The sequence below is a fragment of the Bos taurus genome, chromosome 26, assembly GCF_002263795.3.
Source record: "Bos taurus isolate L1 Dominette 01449 registration number 42190680 breed Hereford chromosome 26, ARS-UCD2.0, whole genome shotgun sequence".
In the NCBI taxonomy this organism is placed as follows: Eukaryota; Metazoa; Chordata; class Mammalia; order Artiodactyla; family Bovidae; genus Bos; species Bos taurus.
In genome coordinates, this window is record NC_037353.1 from 18,200,648 (window position 1) to 18,226,006 (window position 25,359).

General features: G+C 35.8%; 1 protein-coding gene across 14 annotated transcripts in view; it reads left to right on the plus strand.

The window, feature by feature from the left end:
* The window catches only part of LCOR (ligand dependent nuclear receptor corepressor), a 133,537-nt gene that overhangs the window by 67,411 nt on the left and 40,767 nt on the right, over nucleotides 1-25,359 (plus strand). For 9 of the 14 annotated variants that reach the window (XM_024985870.2, XM_024985875.2, XM_024985869.2 and 6 more), the window contains 2 exons: nucleotides 18,430-18,562; nucleotides 22,954-23,241. The exons of 1 other annotated variant lie outside the window; for it this stretch is intronic. In XM_024985870.2, the coding sequence (XP_024841638.1) occupies nucleotides 18,430-18,562; nucleotides 22,954-23,241 (421 nt within the window). The remainder of the gene's footprint in view (nucleotides 1-18,429; nucleotides 18,563-22,953; nucleotides 23,242-25,359) is intronic. 4 more of the 14 variants (XM_024985877.2, XM_024985879.2, XM_059882005.1 and 1 more) reach the window with 2 other exon arrangements.

The following is a 25,359-nucleotide window of genomic DNA, read 5'->3' on the forward strand; positions in this document are numbered from 1 at the left end:
GTCAGTGTATGATAATGGATATTCTTGTACTTGGCTGAGATGGAGATAGCTGTTGTAAAGAGTTATGGATGTTTTAATAACTAAGGATAATGCGAGATGGGATTTTGTATACAAATATGAATTGTTTATGCTCTTTAAGTTTATTATAAGGCTATTATTAGTAAGTTCAGTATTTGACAATCATGTTAGGAGAATGTTCTAAGAAGTTAGGACTTGTGGTACATTTTTGAAGAATATATAGGTCTGGATAGACAGACACAGGAGAGGCATAGAATTTATTTTTGTAAGTAACCAGCAATAAGATTGGAGTAAGTCAAGAAGATCCCCTGGAGAAGGAAATGGCACCCACTCCAGTATTCTTGCCTGGAAAATCCTATGGATGGAGGAAGCTGGCGGGCTACAGTCCATGGGGTCACAAAGAGGCGGACTAGACTGAGCGACTTCACTTTCACTTTTCACTTTCAAGATTCTCTCTCTTTCGGTGCCCATCTATTCTCAGGAATCATGTAACTAGATACTTTTCATGCCTATTATTAGCCTGTCATGTTGTGTTTACTTTGAACATTTCGTCATTTCCTCTTTTGTGAGTATGCACTAATTAGAAGTTTTAGAGATATCCTTCTTACATTTTAATTTTTATTTCAATTTTAGCACATTGAAATTTATAGTAAGAGCAGATGCTAAATCTAAGTTATTATTTTCTGATTGTATTCTACAGCATGTATTTATGCTGAATGTATCAGTTTGGGCATATTCAACACTGCTGATAAAGACTTGTCTGTCATCTTGTCCTAGAGAACCACAACTCAATAAGTATTCACAGTACCTATTATGTAAATGGAACTGTGGAAGAAAAATGTATGAATATAGTGCTTGTCTGTTAGGACTGAGAAAGAAGAAGCAAATCTGAGAAGTTTAAGAGTTATTTACGTAGGAGACTTAAATAAATACAGGATAAGTTGAATGAATACCAGACATTAGTACATGATTAATTACTTATGAAGTTAAGTGTACAAATCTAAATTGCAAGACCTAACCTTGTTGTATTTCCAGAGGCTTTTATATATATTATTTTAAAAGATTAAGGAAAACCACTTGACACGGTGAATCAGTGCTCATCCAAGATTCAGTATCAAAGAGTTTTTTTTCTGGCGGGCAGGCGGGTGATTTGTGTGTATGCATGTGTGTGTGTGTGTTGTGTTTTTTTAATATATACTCCCAGTCTGTGGACTTTTTTCCCCTAAGACAAACATAGAGATTCAGAGAAATCATTAATTGGAGATCAGTTCTATCCAATATTATGTGGTTAGAATTAAGCAGATACACTAGTTATTTGGCAAATTTGATAAAAGTCTGATTCTTGGTAAACCAGAGTATACCAGAGAAGTAAAAAATGGATCCCTCCTTGCATATGGAATATTGGTGGCTAATGAAATTAAAGGAGATTTAAATCCTCCAACCTGCTTTGTTGCTGTTGCTTAGTCGCTTCAGTCATGTCCGACTCTGTGTGACCCTGTGGATTGTACCCGGCCAGGCTTCTCTGTCCATGGGATTTTCCAGGCAAGAATACTGGAGTGGGTTGCCATTTCCTCCTCCAGGGGATCTTCCCAACCCAGGGATCAAACCCTGGTCTCCTGCATTGCAGGCAGATTCTTTACCACTGAGACACCAGGGAATACTGACAACCTGCTTGCCCAGAACCAGAGCTCTGTCATTGAGAGTAAAGTTCCCTGCTTCATTCTCATGTAATGTTTAAAAGGTAGTAGTTAGCAAAAGAAAATAGTTTTAAAAACTATACATGTCTAACGGAAGAAAAACTAACAGCAAGTTCTGATTATAGATCCTGGTGAATTAAATAAAATAGTAATAAAGATGCTTACTCCTTGGAAGGAAAGTTATGACCAACCTAGATGGCATATTCAAAAGCGGAGACATTACTTTGCCAACAAAGGTCCGTCTAGTCAAGGCTATGGTTTTTCCAGTGGTCGTGTATGGATGTGAGAGTTGGACTGTGAAGAAAGCTGAGCGCCGAAGAATTGATGCTTTTGAACTGTGGTGTCAGAGAAGACTCTTGAGAGTCCCTTGGATTGCAAGGAGATCCAACCAGTCCATTCTAAAGGAGATCAGTCCTGGGTGTTCTTTGGAAGGAATGATACTAAAGCTGAAACTCCAGTACTTTGGCCACCTTATGTGAAGAGTTGACTCATTGGAAAAGACTCTGATGCTGGGAGGGATTGGGAGCAGGAGGAGAAGGGGACGACAGAGGATGAGATGGCTGGATGGCATCACCGACTCTATGGACGTGAGTTTGAGTGAACTCCGGGAGTTGGTGATGGACAGGGAGGCCTGGAGTGCTTTGATTTATGGGGTCGCAGAGAGTCGGACATGACTGAGTGACTGAACTGAACTGAATAGTCATTTGTTACTACTTGCACTTTAGGCTTAATTTCCATGTACAATAATAACAATTAGATATACTGATAAGAATCATTTGTGGTACATTTATTGGACATTTTTAATACTGTATTTAACTCTTGATATGTAGGCAGGCTTCAAACTTCGTCATTTTCCTATTCTTTAACCTATTGGTCTGCTTAACAAAATTGAAAATAATGTTGAAAGTGAAAGTCACTCAGTTGTGTCCAACTCTTTGTGGCTCCATGCTCTATACAGTCCATGAAATTCTCCTGGCCAGAATACTGTAGTGGGTAGCCATTCCCTTCTCCAGGGGATCTTCCCAACCCAGGTCTCCCACATTGTTGGTGGATTCTTAAGCAGCTGAGCCACCAGAGAAGCCCGAAGATAACATTGACATACAGTAAACATTGTATTAAGCCCAACAATTCATATTTAGTTAATGTAAAAAGCAGTAATTTACACAAAATAAGAAGCTTTCCTTTTAGATAACTGACCTTAAAAAATACAGGCATGTAAAATGGTGGAGTCCTTTTCCCTAAGACTTGATGGCATTTAAAATAATAAGCATAGAAGAGTGGCATTTGAATCAATGAGTTGCATCTTGTCAGCTCTTATTAGCTTATTGCTTGAAATGTCAGTAAGCCATTGGTAGCAGACATGGCTGTAGCTGTAGCTCCATGTTCTACTTGCATAGGTCTTTTAAAAATAATTATTACAAAACCTGCATGCATACATATGCTTTTAATTCATAGATTTACTATGTGGTATGGATTTTTTTTTTTAACACTATTTAAATTTGGAGAAAGTGAAGAGGAACTAAAAAGCCTCTTGATGAAAGTGAAAGAGGAGACTGAAAAAGTTGGCTTAAAGCTCAACATTCAGTAAACGAAGATCATGGCATCTGGCCCCATCACTTCATGGCAAATAGATGTAGAAGCAGTGGAAATAGTCTCAGACTTTTATTTTTTGGGGCTCCAGAATCACTGCAGATGGTGACTGCAGCCATGAAATTAAAAGATGTTTACTCCTTGGAAGAAAACGTTATGACCAACATAGATAGCATATTCAAAAGCAGAGACATTACTTTGCCAACAAAGGTCCGTCTAGTCAAGGCTATGGTTTTTCCTGTGGTCATGTATGGATGTGAGAGTTGGACTGTGAAGAAAGCTGAGCGCCGAAGTATAGATGCCTTTGAGCTGTGGTGTTGGAGAAGACTCTTGAGAGTCCCTTGGACTGCAAGGAGATCTAACCAGTCCATTCTGAAGATCAGTCCTGGGTGTTCTTTGGAAGGACTGATGCTAAAGCTGAAACTCCAATACTTTGGCCACCTCATGCGAAAAGTTGACTCATTAGAAAAGACTCTGATCCTAGGGGGATTGGGGGCAGGAGGAAAAGGGGACAACAGAGGATGAGATGGCTGGATGGCATCACCAACTCGATGGATGTGAGTTTGAGTGAACTCCAGAGTTGGTGATATACAGGGAGGCCTGGCGTGCTGCGATTCATGGGGTCGCAAAGAGTCGGACACGACTGAGCGACTGAACTGAACTGAAATTCCCACGCTGTAATGAACCCCATTACAGCGTGGGAATGGTCTTGAATTTTGACAGGAACAGCTCTAAAATGTTACCCCATCGGTTTTGTATCACACTTCTTAAGTCTAGGCCTTCTTAACCTTTCCCAAGTGAAACTTGTTATTTTTTCTTTCATTACTTTTCCTAAGATGTTGTGTCTTGAAAATAAGCAGCTATGTAAGTGATCTCCCCCATTCTTACTCCCCCCAGGCAAACTCAAAGGTGACAAACTTTAGAGTTAGAAAAGAAACTTTAAGAAATGTTAAATCTTTATTTTTTGTTTAAAGTTTAACTTTATTAACTATTTATTGCCCTGACAACTAACTACCATGCTCATACAATTTTGTTGCTTCATTTATTCAGTAATGTCCTTGCTGTTTCAGGGATCAGTAGAGCTACTTTTATATAGTTCTTAGAGAACTTTAATATTCTGTCAGGGATCAGAAAATCCAGCCCACAGTCTGTTTTTGTAATGCCTACAAGCTTAAAGAAGTAGTTTTGAAGGGGGAAGAATGAGGTGTTACAGAGACTGTATGTGACTTGCAAAGCCTCAAGTATTTACTCTCTGGCCCTTGACAAAACATTTTATTCCATTTTGAGTATCTTCCATCAGGTTGTTGGAATTAAGAGAATGCTGAAATTTATTAATTTCCGTATCCTATTTACTGCTCTCTGTGTTTTTCTTCCTCTGTGTATCAGAGCAACAACACAAGCAAATATAATTTAATGGCAAGAGAGCTAGGATTATAGAGAAGAGAGTAGGAGAGAAACAAGGAAGACTTGGCTTGTGGAAGGAAAGTAGAGTTCAACATTTGTCCACCTGACTTTTTTAAACTTTTAACTTTCAATAATTGCACATTTATAAAAAAGGTAAAAGAATGGCACGAAAATTTTCGTGTGCCCTTTACCTAGATTGCCACTTACTTTGCCATATTTGCCTTGTTAATTCATTGTTCATCTTTCTCTTTCACAAATATTGCATATCACACACACCCGCATCTTCCTGAACCATATGAAAGTAAGTTGTAGACATCATATCCCTCATATCCCTTTCCTCCTAAGTATTTTCATGTTTATTTTTCTATTTCCTAAGACTAAGGATATCCACTTAGTTAACTACACAGTACAGTTACCAAAAGTCAGGAAAGTTAGCTTAGATATATTGTCTAATCTATGAATCTCATTTAATTTTTCCCAGTTGTCCCAGTGACTTAATAGTTTTTTACCTACTCCTTTAACCCAAAATCCAATTTAAGATTATTCATTGAATTTGAGATTCATTACTCTTTAGTCTCTTTTGATCTAGAATGGTTCCTCAGCCTTTTATTTCTGTATTTTTAATGACATTTATGTTTTTGAAGAGTGTAGGTCATTCATTTTGTAGAATGTCTCTTAATTTAGGTTTTCGATAGTTCCTTCATTATTAAATTCAGGTCATGATCTTTTATCAGGAATATCCAGTGATATCCTTATGAGTCCATCACATCATGAAATACACACAGTGTCAGTTTAGTAAGTGATTTTAACTTTGACAAGGTTTATGCCCATTGGGTTTCTCCACTGAAATGTTAACTGTTTTCCCCCTTATAATTAATAAGTAATTTGTACATAGATACTTTGAGTGACTGTAATAGTTTTTCCTCACCAAACTTTGATCATTTCAGTTTTAGTATTGATGGTAGTTTTTTGCTGGATTAAGTTATTTTTCCAGTGATTTGAAAATAGTGATCTTTCTGACTCCATTATTTCTTCTATTAATAAATTGTTTAATTGGCTTTAAAAGCTGGCTTAAAACTCAGCATTCAAAAAACTAAGATCGTGGCATCCAGTCCTGTCACCTCATGGCACATAGATGGAAAAAGTGGAAACAGTAACAAATTTTATTTTCTTGGGCTCCAAAATCACTACAGACGGTGACTGCAGCCACGAAATTAAGATGCTTACTCTTTAGAAGAGAAGCTATGACAAACCTAGACAGCATATTAAAAAAGCAGAAATGTCACTTTGCCAACAAAAGTCTCTATAGTCAAAGCTATGGTTTTTCTAGTACCAATGTGAGCGCCAAAAAATTGATGCTTTCAAACTGTGGTGCTGGAGAAGACTCTTGAGAGTCCCTTGGACTGCAAGATCAAACCAGTCAATCCTAAAGGAAATCAACCTTGAATATTCATTGGAAGGATTGATGCTGAAGCAGAAGCTCCAATACTTTGACCACTTGATGCAAAGAGCTAACTCATTGGTAAAAACACTAACGCTGGGAAAGATTGAGGACAGAAGGAAAAGATGGCAACAGAGGATAAAATGGTTGGATGGCATCACCAAGTTAATGGACGAATTTGAGTAAACTCCAGGAGAGAGTGCTGGACAGGGAAGCCTGGTGTGCTGCAGTTCAAGGGTTGCAAAGAGTTGGACACTGCTTGGCGACTGAACGACAGCACTGAGGAAGAGTTTTCTCTTCCCTCTGCCAGTGTGGAGTCAAGATTCTCTCTCTATTCAGTAGGTTATCATGTAGTGTCCTAAATCTGGTTAGTCAGGGCCTCTTCAAGCTAACCTCCCATGTCTTTTTGACATGTCCCCGTCATTTTTTGATCTTTTTTATTTACTGTCTAGTACAGGATATTTGGTCTTTTCTGTGTTCCAAAACTGGTTTCTGTTTTTGTAGGGGAAATCTGGTTTCTTTGGTGAGGAATTGTTAATGCATATACCTACTTTTTAGTCCAAATAATATAGCTTTATTGGCAAAGACCAAATGTTGTGCAATAATCAGCCTTATCTTCATTTATATCTAAGGATATAGAAAAAAGTATCAAAATGCCACCATTTCGTGGCCGTTGACATACCCAGTCAGAATACTATGCAAAGAAGTGGATGGCAAGTAAAAGATACTGTTTTTTTTTAACCTCCAAATATGCTTGCTTGAAGAGAAAGATACGTGCGTGAGTTTTTGGAAATGTGTCACATTTCTTTATGACTCTGAAAATGTAAGTAAAGGTCATTTCTTTGATTTCATGTGGTAGTTCAGGAGTCACAATTCAGTGATACATTCAGTATCTAGCATTTTTAATACCCTGAATCTATTTGGAATGATTTTTATTGAGGTAATATTTATACATAATGAAATAAAAATTCATTTTAGAGTACAGATAATGCATTTCAATATGTGTATACAATTGATAACTGCCATCACAGTCAAGGTACAAGGACAGTTTCTTCACCTTAAAATGTTTCCTCCTGCCCTTTTGTAATCAATCACTTTATTGGACCCACAGACCCCAGCAATTTTATAATTTTATCTTTTCTAGAATTTTATGTTTTAGGAATTATAGGTATATAGTCTTTTATTTTTTACTTCTTTCACTTAGCATAACTTTTAAATATTTATTCCTGATTTTGTATATGACGTTTTGTTTCTTTTTATTGCTAAGTAAGTCTCTGTGGGTGTGAATATGCTACTATTTATCCATTTTTTCTTTTTAAGTAGAATTTGAATTGTTTTCAGATGTTGGCTATTAGGCTTATTCACATGTAAGTCTTTGGGCATATATTTTCATTTCTCAGGGATTCAATACCTAGAATTGGAATTGCTGGGTAATATTGTAATTGCACATTTAACCTTATACTGTCATGTATTTCACCAAAGTGACTGTGTTTCTATCAGCAGTGTATGGGAATTCCACTGTTGCACATTTTGCCAACATTTTTATATAATTGGTCTTTTAAACTTTACCTATTCTGGTAGGTCTGTAGTGGTACCTCATTGTGATTTTCATTTTCATTTCCCTGGTGACTAGTGTGTTGAGCGTCTTTCTTTGTACATATCTCTGTGAAACACAGTATAAATTTCTTGCTTTTTAAAAATACTTGCTAAGCTGTAAAAGTTCTTTATATATCCTGTGTAAAACCTCTCATCAGTTTTTTCTCTTAAAACTCAGGATTTTATGTCCTTTTCAAGAAATGTTTGCCTAATCCATTGTCAAGCACAAGGAAATTTCATATTTTCTTCTGAAAGTTTAGTGATGTTAACTCTTATATTTTGATTTATTATTCATTTCTGGTTAATTTTTGTATATGTTGTATGAGGTAAGTATTGAGGTTTATTGTATTCTGTAAGGTAATCCAGTTCCAGCATCATTTGTTGAAAAGACTTCCTCCCCCGCTCCAGACGGAATTATTTTGGCGTCTTTAGGTCAGTTGATAATGCACCATGTAGGCGTGTTTTGAACTCTGTCCTGTGCCATTGAACTGTATGTGTGTGTCCTTACACCAATACTACAGTATCGTTACTGCTCTATCTTTATATCTTGAAATCAAGTAGTACGAATCCCATTTATTTTCTTTTTCAAACTTGCTCTAGATCCTATATGTTTTTAACTTATCAATTCTTAAAAAAGACCTATTAAGATTTTATTAGGGTTGTGCCGAATCTGTGGATCAGTGTGGAGAGAATTAGCAGTATTAAACCTTTCAATTTATGATTATGGTTTATCTCATTTTTATGCACATCATGTGTTATTTCCCTTAGCAGTGTTTTGTAGTGTCAGTTTAGCATGAAGAAATTTATTTAGCGTTTCTAGTAGTACAGAAAGATAGTACTTTTTAGTTGTAGAGAAATGTTATAGAGTAAACCTATTTGGAAACATCTTTTAGATGTTTATTTCTTTGTTATTCCCCCAAATGTAATAAAGATAAAAATAAATTATATGGATTACATATTTTTAGATAACCAGAAGCTTAATACAGAATTTGAGGGCTTTTCTGTTGAAGAAGATCCCAGCCCATTCAGTGTATCTTTTTCCTGCTTTTGGTGATGAGTCATAAGACCACAATGTGCTGACAGCTCGCCACAGCTCCCTTAAAAGGAGTTTCCTTAAAAGGATGCTGGAAAAGTGACATAAACTGGTGAGGCTACCAGAGAACATAGCAACTGAAATTGATGACATAGTTTTCCCTGAAAGCTGTATACAAAATTAAGTTTTACATGCACATACACACACGTTGTTCATTTTCCCAACACTAGCACTTAGAAAATAAACATTTCATAATACTAAAATGTAAAATAATAAATATGTGGGAACTACATGAGTTAACAACAGAATTTTCAGTTCAGTTCAGTTGCTCAGTCGTGTCTGCTCTTTGCGACCCCATGGACTGCAGCATACCAGGCCTCCCTTTCCTTCACCATCTCCCAGAGCTTGCTCAAATTCATGTCCATCAAGTTGGTGATGCCATCCAACCATCTCATCCTCTGTCGTCCCCTTCTTTTCCTGCTTTCAATCTTCCCAGCATCAGGGTCTTTTCCAAGGAGTCAGTTCTTTGCATCAGGTGACCAAAGGATTGGAGCTTCAGTTTCAGCATCAGTCCTTCCAGTGAATATTCAGGACTGATTTCCTTTAGGATTGACTGGTTTGATCTCCTGTAGTCCAGTAGAATTTTGAGATCCATTAAATTTTAAAATAAATGTAAAGCAGTTCCTGAGAAAGACGACTGGATATCTTTAAGGATGTTGCTTTTTCCTGAATTACCTTCTAAATATAGTGCTAATCAGATCAAAACGTCTTCTTTGGAGAACTAGTGGTAGTGGGAACAGAATTGACTGAGTAATTTTAAATGCAGTCTGATGGAATAAAGGTTGAATAGCCAGGACATTTCGGAAAATATAAGTGACAAATGGAATTTGCCTTCCCAAATACAAAGACTTACTATAAATATGTAATAGTTTTTAAAGTGTGAACTAATGATGCCTTTTTACAGGTCCTTATTAAGGAGAGAGCTTTTAAAAAACGTGACTACTCCCTACCCCAGAGTTACAGAATCGAAAGCTCTGGGAGTATGTTCTAGGCATGTATGCTTTCAAGAAGCTCGTAGTAGATTCTGGTAGGACAGAATTACCTCTGACTGTGAACCAACCAGTCTGCGTAGACTAATTCTTGAATTCTGAAGGAAGCAACTCATAGGTGATATAAATTCCAGTTCTGATGTCGTTTTATTCCTATTTAGTTCTGGGCCAAGAATTTGTTTGGTAAGGAATGATAATAAATGCAAAGAACACTGGTTTTTTTGTTTATAGTATGTCATATCATTTTATTGTTTTTGCCACACAATACATAATGTTTCCTTTTAGAATTCATGTATGAGGGAGGAGACATCACATGAATTAACTTCCTATCTCCTGACTATTGTATTAGCTTTTTCAGCTCTGTGTCATAGAAACATTTTTGTTCTCATTGGTTCATTTAATTTTGGTATGCTTAGCTACAATGAGGGAGGATGAACTACATTTTGTTTATACGTCGTTGCTGTAAATTTTTAACTTCATGGCCAGATGCACTTGAAAAAATACATGATATTGTGCTGTATTTTTCATCTTTGGTTGTAATATGGTTAAGATTGTTTTAATTAAAACAACTATTTTGTGAAAATTATTTTAAAAGGACATATAAACTTGGAAAATAGTTATCTTAAGGGCATAAAGCAAATGGAGAATCATTTGTTCCAAAAAAAAATCTATTTAATCTTTGTAAGAACAAGAGTCTAAGACATTTGAGCTATGACCCACTCCTACTTACTTCCCTGACCTCAGTTTGAGAGAAGCTGTACTCTGAACAGGAGAGAAAAACTGTGGGCATTTTTTATTCATTCGGGATTCTTATTGCAGAAACTTTCATCCAGACAGATCAAGTAAAAGGGCCCAGGGCCCCCTTTCCTCACTCAGCCTTTATTGTGAGTGGAAGTCTACTGTAAACATAGCAGGCTAAGAATACTAGGCCTCAGTTGCTGGGCCAGGCCTCATCCAAGAAGGGCAAGTTATCTGGCACCCCCACTCACAGAGCACAGATGTCACTCTGAGAGAAGTGAGTCACTCTCCCAGCCCCCAGTTCCTGTGCAGAGTGTCAGAAAGGTTATTCCTAAGGGAGAGGGGGGCCTTAAGAATAGAGACCTCTGTAGCTCTCCTAAGAAGACTAACTTTATTTGAAACAGAGCTTGCAACAAGATGTTGAAAATTATGATCTTTGTGGCGAACAGTTAAAAGGAGGCTGGTAATTCCTTGTGCTAATAGCAACAAGTGAAATGGCAAACAAGTTAGAAGTTTAAAGAGAGAACCAGAAAAACAGCAAGAAAGTGCCCTCCTGGGATTGGAACAGGCCTCAAAGACTGGCAACACCCTGCCCCTGCAACAAGGCTCCACTTTTCTTGGATCAGACTGAGGTGCAGTTATTCTGCAGGGTGTGGCAAAAATAGTAGGACAGTTAGTAGAGACTGTTATCTGGGTTGGGAAACCACTATAGGCAGACCAACCAGAAGCTTACAAAGGAGAGATTCAAGAAAAAAACTGCCAAAGGGAGCCAATCTAAACCCATAGTTATTCCTGGTGGACAGAGACTGCACGCTCAAGACAGCATCCTCTGAGAAGTGGTATCAGAGGCTACACACTGCTGGGGAATTAAAGATAAAGATGGACATTTTGAGAAAACAAGAAAAGGGTCAATCTATAACTATATTCTCTCCTAACAGTAGACCCCCAGAATGCATGAAGCAAAATGCTATGGAATTGAAGGGAGAAATAGACAATTCAACAGTAATAGATGGACACATTAGTAGTCCACTTTCAATAATGGATAGAGTAGGCAGAAGATCAACAAACATGGAGGACTTGAACAACACTATGAATCAACTAAATTTAGTAGATATCTATAGAACACTCCACCAAACAAGAGCAAAATACTCATTTTTCTCAAGTGCACACAAAACATTCTCTAGGAGAGACTATATGCTGGGCCATAAAAAAAATTTTTTTTTAAAGAATTGCAATTATACAAAGTATGTTTTCCAGTCACAGTGGAATGAAATTGGAAATCAGTTACAGAGTAATGTAAGGAATTCACAAATCTGTGGAAATTAAAGCACTTCTAAGTAACCAGTGGATCACAGAAGAAATCACAAAGGAGTAGAGAATAGTTTGAGATAAATAAAAGCAAAACCAAAACATACCAAAACTTATGAGATATAGCTGTCAGTACTTAGAAGGTAATTTATAGCTATGAATGCCTACGTTAAATGAAAAAGCTTTCAAATCATTATTCTAACTGTCCACTTTGGGACTAGAAAAAGAAGAGCAAATTAAACCGTAAGTAAGCAGAAATAAGGGCATGAGTAGAGCAGAAATAAATAGTAAAATAGAGAATATTGTCATAACTAAAAGTTGGTTCTATGAAAATGTCAATAGTTGAGAAAACCCTTATTTAATGCCAATCAGAGTAAAAAGAAGATTCAAATTACTAAATCACAAGTGATACAGGGGAAATCGCCACTGACCTTAGAGCAATAAAAAGGATTATAAGAGGAGTACAATTGATAATATGTATGCCAAAAGATTAGATAATTATATAAAATAGGTACATGCTTACAGAGACACAGACTACTAAAACTGGCACGAGAAGAAATAGAAAATCTGATCAGATATATGTTGCAGATTGAATTGTGTCCGCCTTCCTCCAAAAAAGATAATGTTGAAGTTCTAATCCCTGGTACCTGTGAGTGTTAGTTGCTCAGTCGTGTCCAACTCTTTGTGACTCCATGGAGTATATAGCCCACCAGGCTCCTCTATCCATGAAATTCTCCAGGCAGAAATACTGGAGTGGGAAGCTATTCCCTTCTCCAAGGCATCTTCCTGACCCATGGAGTGAACCTGGGTTTCCTGTATTGCAGGTGGATCCTTTACCATCTGAGCAACCAGGGAAGCCTTAAGACATTTGGAAATGAGGTCTTTGCAGATGTAATGAAGTCAAGATGAAGTTTTAGTGGATTCAGTTGGGCCATAAATCCAATGACTGATATCCTTATAAAGAGAGTTGGAAAGACAGATGCACATAACATAGGGAAGAAGGCAATGTAAAGATGGAGGAAGAAATTGGAGTTATGCTGTCACAAGCCAGGAAACACCAAGGATTGCTAGAAACTAACAGAAGCTAGAAAGAGGCAAGAAAGGACTCTCTTCTTGAGCCTTCAGAAGGAGCAGGCCCTGGAGACACCTTGATTTTAGACTTCTAGACTCCAGAACTCTGAGACAAGTACTTTTCTACTGTTTTTAGGCCACCCAGTTTGTGATAGTAGTTACATTAATAATGTGTATAATTAATAATATGTGTGTTAGTCGCTCGGTCGTGTTTGAATCTTGGCAACCCCTAGCCCTCTAGGCTCCTTTGTCCGTGGGATTCTTCAGGTAAGAATACTGGAGTGGGTTGCCATTCCCTTCTCCAGGGGATCTTCCCAACCCAAGGATTGATTCCCGCATTGCAGGCAGATTCTTTACCATCTGAGCTACCAGGGAAGCCCATATTAATAGTAGCCCTAGAAAATTAGTATGACCCAGAACAAGTAGAGATTGAAATAGTGATTTTAAAATATTCAGGAAAAAAAAGCATATGGTTAGTTCACTGATAATTTCTACCAGATAGTTTTTTTAAAGAATACCAATTCTTGCAAACTTGTCTAAGATATAAAGAAGGAACATTTCTTTATTCTGTGAGGCCAGTATTATTTGAAAACCAAAACCAGGCAAAGACATCACACAAAAAGAAAACTGCAGACCAGTATCACTAGTGTGTAAAACTACACACTAGTATAATCACAAAAAATCTTTAACCAAATATTAGCAAACCAAACCTAACAATGTATAAAAACTGTTATACACCACCATTAAGTGAGATTTGTCTTAGGAATGCAAGGTTGGTGTAACACCACGAAATCAATTAATTTGTAATACAGTGTGTTAATAAAATAAGTGACAGGAATCACATGGTCATCTCAGTAGATGCCTCCCAAATCCAATACCTATTCATCATAAAAATGCCCTGCAAACTGAAATAGCAGGGCACTTCATCAGCCTGACCTACAGAAATGTACAGCTAATATATCTGTGTTGTTGGTTAGTCACTAGGTCATATCTGACGCTTTTGCAACCCTATGGACTGTAGCCTGCCAGGCTCCTCTATCCATGATTTCCCAGGCAAGAATACTGGAGTGGGTTGTTGCCATTTCCTTTCCAAGAGGATCTTCCTGATCTAGGGATTGAACCCACATCTCTTTCATTGGCAGACAAATTCTTTACAACCGAGCCACCAGGGAAGCACAGCTCACATGATACCTAATAGTAAAAGACTGAACAGTTTCCCCCTAAAATCAGGTAACCGCTTCTCTGTTTGGTGTTTTACAACAGGTTCTAGCTTTGGAAGTTAAGTGATAAAAAGAAACGAAAATTATCCCGATTATTAAAGAGGAAGTAAAAGTGTGTTTGCAAATGACATGATATTATATGTAGAAAATCCTAAGGAATCTATAAAACACTATTAGACTTAATCAGAATCAGCAGAGTTGCAGAATACAGCATTTTTTTTTTAATAGCTGAATTTCTATATATTATCAGTGAACAATCTAAACATGAAATTAAGAAAATTCCATTTACAATAGCATTAAAAATAAAATATTAGAAATAAATTTTAACAAAAAGTGTAAGACTCATACACTCTAAATGATAAAATATTGTTGAAAGAAATTAAAGAAGATGATGTTCATGGATAGGAAGTCTCAATATTGTGAAGATGGCATTTCACCCCAAATGATCTGCATGTTCCCTGTCAAGACCCTAGCTGGTTTCTTTGCAGGAATTGCCAAGTTAATGATAAATTCATATGAAGATCCAAGGCACTCTGAATAGCCAAAACGATCTTAGAACCAATTGACAGGTCTTGCACTTCCCAGTTTGAAAGCTTACTACAAAACTGTAATGATAAACATAGTGTGTACTGGCATAAGGACAGATATATAGAGATTGATGGTACAGAATTGAGATGCAGAAGTAAACTTTATTGCTGGTGGTTTTTCACAAAGGAAGTTGGACCCCTTCCTTACACCATACAGAAAAATTTAGTCGAAATGGATTTTAGACCCAAAAGTAAGTCCTAAAATGGTAAAGCGACCCCATGGAGTAGCCCGCCAGGCCCCTCCATTCTATGGAGAACGTCCACGGAATTCTCCAGGCAAGAGTACTAGAGTGGGTAGCCATTCCCTTCTCCAAGGGATCTTCCCAACCCAGGGAATGAACCCGTGTCTCCTGCGTTGCAGGCAGATTATTTACTGTCTGAGCCACCAGGGAAGCCCTTTTAGAAGAAAACATAGGAGTAAATCTTCACAGCCTTGGGTTAATCACTAGTTTTTTTTAGATACAATAGCAAAAGCACAAATAGCCAAAAAGAAAGAAGACAAGTTGGGATTCATTAAAATTAAAAAAGTTTTGTACTGCTAAAATAGTATCAGTGAAGTGTCAGGAAAGTGCACGGATGGGAGAAAATATTTGCAAATTACGTATCTGATAATGAACTTGTATCCAGAATATCAAGAATTCTTACAGCTCAGCAATAAAAAGATAAATGTGGTGGTGGTTTAGTTGCTAAGTCACGTCCAACTCTTTGCAATCCCGTGGACTGTAACCCTCCAGGCTCCTCTGTCCATGGCATTTCCCAGGCAAGAATACTGGAGTGGGTTGCCATTTCCTTCTCCAGGGGATCTTCCTGATCCAAGGATCAAACCCACAGACCTGTGTCTTTTACATTGCAGGCAGATTCTTTACCCCTGAGCCACCAGAGAAACCCCAAAAGATAAACAGCCCAATTGAAAACCAAGCAAACTGTATGAGTATATATTTCTCTGAAGGAGATTCTTGAATGGCCAGTGGGCTTCCCTGGTGCATCAGATAGTAAAGAGTCCACCTGCAGTGCCGGAGACCCAGGTTCAATCCCCGGATGGGGAACGTCTCTCGGAGAGGGTGTGGCAATGCACTCCAGTATTCTTGCCTGGAGAATTCCATAGACTGAAGCCTGGTGGGAGGCTTCTGGGAGTCACATAGAGTCGGAGACGAGTAAGTGACTATCACTTTCATATTCAAGCAAACAAAAAGATGTTTAACACCAATAGTCATTAGGAAAATAAATGCAAGTCTAAATCATGATATATCACTTGTTACGTATTAGGATGTGTGTAATCAAAAAATTACAAATATCCATGAGTATGTGGAGTGGAAACCCTCATTACTGTTAGAAATGTCAAGTGGTGCACAACTTCAGAACATGGTTTGACACTTCCTGATAGTTACCATGTGATCCAGAAATTCCACTCCTACCAAGAGAAATTAAAATATATATCCACACAAAATTTGTACACAGATATTAAAAGCAGCATTATTCATATCACAGTAGGTAAAAAGTAGAAACAACATAAAAGTTCATCAGCTGATGAATGGTTAAAATGTTTAGCCTTACAGTGGAATGTTATTTGGCAGTAAAAGGAAGTAGATATTGATACCTGCTACAACTTGAATGAACCTTGAAAACATTATTCTAGGAAAAAGAAGTCAGTCACCAAAACCCAAATATTGTCTAATTGTGTGAAATTTCCAGAACAGATAAGTCTTATAGAAAATAATATAGTGGTTGACTAAGGTTGGGAAAATGGGGAGTGACTCTTACTGGATATAGGGATTCCTTTGGGGGTATAAAAATGTTCTAAAGTTAGATTATGGTGATGGTTCTGCATTTCTATGGATATACTAAAACATTGGATTTTACTTTAAATGAGTGAATTGTATGGTGTGTGAATTACAAACCATGAAACTATTTACAAAACAAAATGAATAGACATGACTGCAATTATTATGAACCAACTAAAAAGTATATTTCAGAGTACAAATTGATAAAATTTGTAAATGTTTGATTCAAGAAAGGACATGTAGCTGTTGCCTTACTGAATGCTAGATTAGTTGCTCTGTGTTGATTTAGGTAGAAAGTAGCCTGAATGCTACGTTAAACATAAAGTGTAGATAATTCTGTTCAAAGTCAACTTTACTGACTAAATATAGGGCTAAGGACACTTAAATAGTTACGCCATGTAATGTCTGATTTTTAAAAATCAATAAACAGTGAATGGCATTGAAGTGTAATAATGCAAATAAGGATTTTATCAAACTCTCTAATACCTGTTCTTGATACATTTTAAATGTTAAATTTGTATCAAAATTAGATTGTGATTCATTTCTAAAAGTTACTTTCTTAATAATTTCCTTCATCCATAGAAGAGAATGTTGGCAAAGAGAACTGTAATAAAGGTTTTTATAATGCTTTGTAACACTTAAAATATTTTAAGAAATTTTAAACTAATATGGCAAACATACAGTGTCTTACGGAAAATGTTAAGGAATCATTGTTTTAGTTTGAGTGTGCAGGAGAGTTCTTCATAGTGAACTATTTGCTTACGATGTATAATGTCCTTCCAAAAAACATATTTTGAATTGGACTGTTGACACAGTTGAGTCATGGGGAAATCATGGAAAGTAGATGGCATATATCATTGGGTGTGTTTAAAATTTTTGAGGAAATCACTTGTGAATTATAGTGTGCCTTGAACGTTTACTTCCTTTTCATTGTGCCAAGGTATGTCACATTTTCTTTTAGTATTTAGAGCACTTTAAAGTTTTTCATGATACAACTAAGTGCATGTGTTGATGCATTGCAGTGAAGTAAATTATAGGCACTTGAACTCAAAATATGTACTTTGTTTTTCTTTATACTGTTTTCTGTCATCATAATTTACTATTTATTTATTAACTGCAAAGGTGGAAGTAAGTGCAAAGCACTGTCAGCCTAGACCAGTTCTGCCATCTGAGAGCATATTCTGAGAGTCATCTAGAATGGCATTTTGAAACTTTGATCAGGACCCACATGTTTATATTACAAACATATTCAAGCATATATATACATATATATAATGTTGACATGTTTACCCTTAAGATAGCGAAGTATTTAACTCTTATAATACAATGCATTCAATTTTTTTTCCTAGTGCTAGTTTTGACCCACTAACGATTTGAAAGCTACCATTTGTAAAATCGTACTCTAGGGACAGAATTATTAAGTCAAGTACTTTATTTTTGAGTTTCTGTCCTAATGGCCCTTAAAAAAATGTTTTGTGTCTGGAGAAAACACGTTATGCTGGTAGGGCGAACATGATTCTCAAATGAGATTTTGTGTTTAAGATACCTTTTCGTGTGAGTTGGGTTGTCTGTAAACTGTTGCTAAAATATAACAAGAACCGATGTATGTGAATGCTCAAAGAAATTTTCCCGTTTTTAATTATAGTTTAATTGGAGTTAACCTATAAATTTAAGCAAAATTCATACTCAAAAAACACCCCAAATAATCTTTTATATTCATTTTGCTTTTATACTTTTGTGGCGATAAATACTATCCTGACTTGAAGTTCTAAAATATTTTAATTGTATTAAACTGATTTATCTGTTATTAACATTTGTGTTTGATTTTGGATCTCTGCTTTTGATATTGAATGGGGAAGGATTTTTGTGCAAACATTTCATCAAATATTTTTGCAGGGACACTTAGTCGGTCTGGATGAGCCAGCTTCGGGAGCTGGGCAAGAAGCTCTGCTTAAACAAGAGCAAGCAAAAATCATTCGATTCGAGAGACAAGCAGAAGAGTTCCTCAATGCAGTCTTTTGTAGAAAAGGTTGGTTCCAGTGAAGAATGACATTTAGTATCTGCTTGTCTTATTTTAATCTCCTTAATTTCAATGTCAGTTTTTAAAAGAGTTTAATTTAAACACATTTTTCTTTATTGATAGTATACTTTATAATTTTCTATATTCCTTTGGTCAAGGGTAAATTGGAATGGGTGATGCAGCCCTCTCCCTCCTTTTTGCTATGCAGTGATGGTACCGTGTAAGATTTAGTAGTTAAATAATTCTTAAAATTATTATGAATGTGTGAAAATTGTAAGGTCTTAGTAGTTCTGTATTTTGTTAGACAAATTTTCTTACCTAAGCAGTCACTGTTGGGAGTTCCTTGATAGTCTAGTGGTTAGGATTCCAGGCTTCCATTGCCATGGCCCAGGTTCATTCCCTAGTCAGAGAACTAAGAATCCCACAAGCTCACAATATGGCCAAAAAAAAAAAAAATGAAGTCACTATTTTAGTCACTGATAACCATAAAACTGTATAGAATTTTAATAATTCCTCATTGAAATTTCATTTGGAGGAAAAAGTTTTATCTTAAAATTAGATCTGCAAACTTTTTTTTCTCCTTGATACAGCCTTGTTTTACTAAAAATTTTAAGTACTAAAATTAAAGAAAGAAATTCTTTCTAGATGAATTTGTTTTCCTTATTTATGCCATCTCTGTAGTTCCACAATGGTGATTACTATGATAGGCTAGAAAGTTTTTTTTATTTAATCTTCAGCAGACTCAATTATTCCATTTTCTTTAATATTTCTCCATGTGCTCTGGTTTACACCTCTCATTCCTTTAAAAGTGGCCTTCTCTCTTCCAGAATTTGAGGAGTAATGTTTGTCTATACACTGGTTATAAGTCTGATAAGTGCAGATTCCAACGGGTTGGTTACATACACTTGGAGACTAGCTGAGCTTCTGTTTAATGTGATTGATATTTTCAAAAGGGAGTATGAAGTAAAGCAACATACGAAATTAAGGAGTACAGAAGGGTTTTGTTTTTCAGAGGCACTTTTTTCCCTTCTTTTTCCATCAGATCTCCAGATAAAATTAAATCTTTTACTACATCCTCACTTCCTTTAATATCCTCTAGTACCCTCTGACCTCAAGCTCCCAACCAAAGGCCTCCGTGCTCACCATTTCATTTCCATAAAATACCCTGATTCCAAAGTTGTGTTCAAAACGTTAGTTTTATGAACATTTGAGTGTTTTATTAAAGTAACTCACATTTAAAGTATAAATGACTGATAGATCAGTTGTGAGTTTATTTAACTAAATAAAATATCTTTCCAGCTTCTCTGCTGTTCCTCTCCTTTAGGAAGTGCACTGGGTCATGGGTCTAATGCTTGTAGGAAATGTCATTAACTGAAAAGAGGAACTCCTCTTCCTAATTTACATGGAGGAACCAACCACTTTTAATCCACTCTGCTTAGGGGGAGTTAGTGAGGTTAATCACAAGCAGATTCTTGAAGAGATTTCTAGCCTGCTTCTCTACTAGTCCCATCTCTTTGTTGTATAGGAATAATGTAGGTTAAAGTTCTTGTAAGTGTTTTTATCCAAAAATTAAATTTAGGGGTACATACCCTTTAGAGGAGAAATTGTTACCTTGGAATAGGTCTTAAGAGATGAGAATCCTCTGAAATTGTAGAATTGTTTGTATATTTGTCTGTATACTGGCATATGATGCTTAGAAAAAGAAATACTGCTTTGCAGTTGGAAGTTTCCCCTTTATGTGCTAATATTGTTACTTTTAGATTTTTTATTAATCCTCTTGGGTGTGGCTAAAGATGGGCATTAGTAGGCTTCAAATTGATATCAAAAAATGTTCCAGAGATGTAACAGGCAATTTAATCTGAGAATATTTTGTTTTTAATAAATAAGATATTTGGATTTAGTCATTTGTTTGCAGAGTATTACATATTGTTTGAATACTTGAGTATGAACAGGTTATCTGTAGCTAGGTAGGAACATTAGTTGCAAATAAAAGTAGGTTTTTGTGGTATGGACTCTATGTAATAAATTCCAATTTAAGGACGGTACAGCTGTCATAATCATTTCTTTTCATCTGGCTTTGTCACTTGTCTCTCAAAATTTGACACTTTCCTAAAAGTTAGGTTTGCATTTTAAAAACATAACAGGTGGCTATGATGTAGCATTCACGTGTTTTCTGTAGTTTTAACTTTGACCTGATACGTTGTTTTTATTTGACTCAGTTGTGCATGTTTCCCCGAGGATGGCTAGGTTTATAGATGTTGTGTTTTAAGTAAATTAAAGAATGAAATGCTTCAAGAAATTTTCAAGAGACATAGCAGGAAATGATCTTTGATCATAAACACGAACTGTTTCATGAATATAGTAGTTCTTCAACAGAGGGGCAAAATATGCTGCAGACATTTAAAGATCAAAAGTAGCTATTTATGGTTTTTATCCTAAAATCTTTGACTCTTTGCAAGTCTCTTTAATATTTATTAATCTAGTTAAACACAGAAATATCTCATAAATTCATTTTGCTTCCTGTTTGGAAGCTTTCTTTTATTTTCCAGCTTTTCAGATGATAAAAAGATACAGTAACATCTTAAAACTTAAAATTATATACATTCAGAGGATTTTATGATATGGAAAGAAAAAAAGTTAAATGACTCTCTACTTAATAAGAAATCCTAATAAGAAAACCCAGAGAAGAGAGGTTGAACAAAGCAATACATGGCTAAAATGTCATTAAACCATTTAAGGAACCCCTGTCAGTGATTGTAATAACTTCTGAACTTAATTACCTAGTTGAATAGGTTTATTCTTTAACCATCTAGCATACCCATAGTCTCTTTTATAGAGAGGAAACTTAAGATTGAAAATACTTTATAGTAGAACAGAAATGTTATTATTGATAGAACAAACCTTATTAAACTCCAGAGAATTAAATATTCTGACTTTAGGATATGACTATCTTCTGATATTGAATATTGTCCTCCTTCAGGAAAAAAATTTGTTCTTGGGAGTCCTGTTTGATTTGAATGATGTGTTTGGTTTTTAGATTTTAGTGATAAATTAATAGCAATTAGTCAGTTTTTCTGACTAATCAAGGTTTCTTATAGCTCCAAAATACTATGGGTAAAGTAACTGACCTTCTGTGGTTAATCTTTAAAAGAGTAAGGAAACTCAGGTTTTCTGAGACCCATCTTCTAAAGCCTAGGAAGTGTAGGAAGGAAGTATAAAATATGGGTGGAATGTTTTAATCAAGGGTCTATCAGTAGCCATCTGTACAAAATTGAACATGCCATTTACTCTTTAGATCACATTTATCTCATTTGTTGCTTTTTTTTTTAAGAACTGTTTGTTGACTGATTTGATAGTGATCCATTTATTAGTCAACTAAATACAAATGCATACTTTATACCAAGATCAGGTGCTGAGAGTACAGGAGTAAACAAACATTATCTCTGCTTTTCTCAAACAACGTTTAATCTCCCTGATAGTGTGTTAATGACAGAGACGTGATGATAATATATTTATGCAAAATGTTTTCCCTTTTATTTTACTTTCAGGGTCCCTTCCAGTCCTGAGGGTTTTATAAGTTGGTGAATTCATATGGTCTTTATTTTAAAATTAACATTGATTAGAAATTGATAACTTAGATGTTTATTACTTCCTCTTCTACTGTGTTCAGTGGTTGGTAGAGCATAAAGAACTTATCGAAAGTAAGTTGGTCTTAAAGTTTTGAGGTTTGGCATTTAAACTCCTAGCCTAGAGATTCTAGAAGTGTAGTCCCCAGGCCAGCAGCATCTAGAAACTTGTTAGAAACACCAATTCCTGAGCTTACTCTAGAACTGCTAAATCAGTAACTCTGGAGAAATGACCCAGCAATCTCTTTTTACAAACCCTCAAAGTGGTTGTGATGAGTATTAAAATGTGACATCTGTTGCCCTGGCCTATCATGAATCTTAAGTACCTCCTTTTATAATGTTGATATGCCTGCAGTCTTTAAGCAGAAAGTGTTCATTCTTCAGTAATATAGGAAGATAATGGTTGAAGGATCTAGGGGAAACCAGATGTGATCCATAGGTGGTAAAGAAGGGAGTAATTTCATTGAAAAGGGGTTTGGGGATTTCTGTATCAGGTAAGTGATTCTTACCCATATGATATACTATTTGTTATCCCTTTATTTGACTTCATATTCGGGGGTGGGGGTGGTATGTAGAAATAATTTTATTAAAATTTTATTTTTAAAAATCAACTTTTATAAGCCTGCAGATTAAAAATATAGCTCTAAGAGGGAATACTATTTTTAGGATACTGCATTTTAAGAAAGAAAAATAAAATGAAATTTTGTTTGCTTGAAAGCTGTCTCTTTTTAGTACATTGTCCCACTTTAAAAGTAAATAAATCTTTGTTTACAGACAGTCCCTGGGTCTCCGACCCCAATATTCCCCTAGTGGCCCGTGAGATCATGCAGCGAATGATCCAACAATTTGCTGCTGAATATACCTCAAAAAATAGCTCTACTCAGGACCCCAGCCAGCCCAATAGCACAAAGAACCAAAGCCTGCCGAAAGCATCTCCAGTCACCACCTCTCCCACGGCTGCAACTGCTCAGAACCCTGTGCTCAGCAAACTTCTCATGGCTGACCAAGACTCACCTCTGGACCTTACTGTCAGAAAGTCTCAGTCAGAACCTAGCGAACAAGGTATGGTTTGATGTCAAGATCTCCTCTGTCCAATAGAATACTTTTAGTTTGGGGAGAAAAAATGGTATTGGCATGTAGGGCATCACTAATGTGATTTTTAAATTATTCTGGACTCTGCAGTGATAGAGAAGAAGTATAAATTGGCTACCTTACCCATCAGTAGTTCATAGTCATGATTGATGTACCACCTGGGAAAGTTAAGTGCTTATATTGTTACTTGATATTTATATGAGTATTGCATACTTTCCAAAGCATTGTCATATCCATTGTTTTTAAAATCCTTTTGAAAAATTAACTTCCCCCCCCTTCCCATCAATGTTTAGGATTAGCACCTACCTGAGAAATAAATACATCTTGTTAGGTAGGAGTTACATTCTGCATGTGAGATCATGAGGCAAAAATATATATTACTTGCATTTTTAAAAAACTCAGGGGATTAGAAATATTGAGAAGATAGTGGAAACACTTGGGTTGTTAAAATATATTCAGCATTTTATAAATACACATACATACACTGTATTATGAACTAGTTAGAATATTTTCAAAAGGTGTCTATTGTTGAGGGTGCTAATTAAGTTAAGAGATTGAGAGGGTATCAGTTTTGCAGAGCAGCTATTTCTTGAGTCTTTGAAAAGGTACTCTCTTAAGTATATTATATCTTTGTTGCTTTGTGATCTCATTTTACCTTTAATTTCACAAAGATGAAGTAATCATTTCAATTTGGCCACTATTTGAACCGCTACAAGTTATAGATTAGTGATATCTGTATTACTGAGATTTTATTGCCATAGAAGTCTCATAAAAGTGTGAATTTATTGGTGAGAAATAGATTTATTTTGAAAAGTAAGTTTAATTCATGTAGGAATCTCTTTGAAAGAACTTTATTTTGCTCATTTTAAGTAATTTATGAAGTAATGACATTTAATGGGCTGGCTTTAGTTGCTTCTTAAAGAATATTTTTTTGAATAGCTTTCCTTTGCCTTCTTTCTCTTTCTGTGAGTGAACAGCAGTCAAAATCTCTTAAGATTTCCCAGCAGGAGACCTTCTAGACCTCCTTTGGTTACCATGTTGTTTATAAAGTTATTCTTTTCCGTTTTATAGAGAATTGTTTTCTTTACCACAGATTGGTAGTTTTCATTAACAGTCTATTTGCTCTAAAGGTTGCATTTCAAACTTCGGGTTTATAATAGGAGAATGATGGCATAGAGGTTGTGTCTAAAATATTAATAATGGAGATTAACATGCAAAGATACACATTAATCTAATTTAACTTCTTATGGCAAGTGTTATACTTGAAAGGTATGTTGTGTTGACAGCAAGAGAAATTCGAGCTAGATGATAGGATTATAGTATATCAACTTCAAATGAAACATTTCTAAAATTATTTTTCCTAACAAATTTTAATGTATTTTCAACTTAAATCACAATTTTTCAGTGATAGATTTGAAGTATGTTACCTATAATATGATTAGACTGTGAAAATAGTACTGTCTTTGAAGCAGTGCATTTTCTTGTTAGGAATCTAATTGGATTAGATCTCTAATGGAATACTTGGTTCTACAAGATTTCAATTATGTTTTTAGAAATATTAGTGGCTCTAAGAGACAACACAGTGTCCTTACTTTGTATGAGTTGAGGGCTTTTTTAGTTTATAAACTGAGTTGCATATTTATTTCTAACTACCTGAAATAGGGAGTTACAGTGTCCTCGGACAGAAGTCCAAAGAGGGTTCTGTATTGGCGTGGTCTTTAATATAACCAGATAGCAGGCCTCTCTGCCTACCAACTGAAAATCAGAGGCATTGAGTGTTCCAATTTCGAACAGAACAGCAGCTTTAAAAGTTATTCAGACTATGAGTTTTCTTTTCTAGACATGTCTACAGGGGGAAAAATGGCTTTTGGATAGAGTTAAAGTCTTCTATTTTATGTTCTAATAACATGAATTTGTGATTTTTATAGTAAAAGAAAGAAATGATTATTCCCCCAAGGCTCCCATCAGTATCAAGGCCGTGTCATTCTTCTTTCTTTCCTTAAACTTTGCCATCAATTTATAGTAGCTTATTAATTGAAAAACCTTGCCTTTGTAAATATGAGCAAGTAAATTTTGAATCTCTGCTGA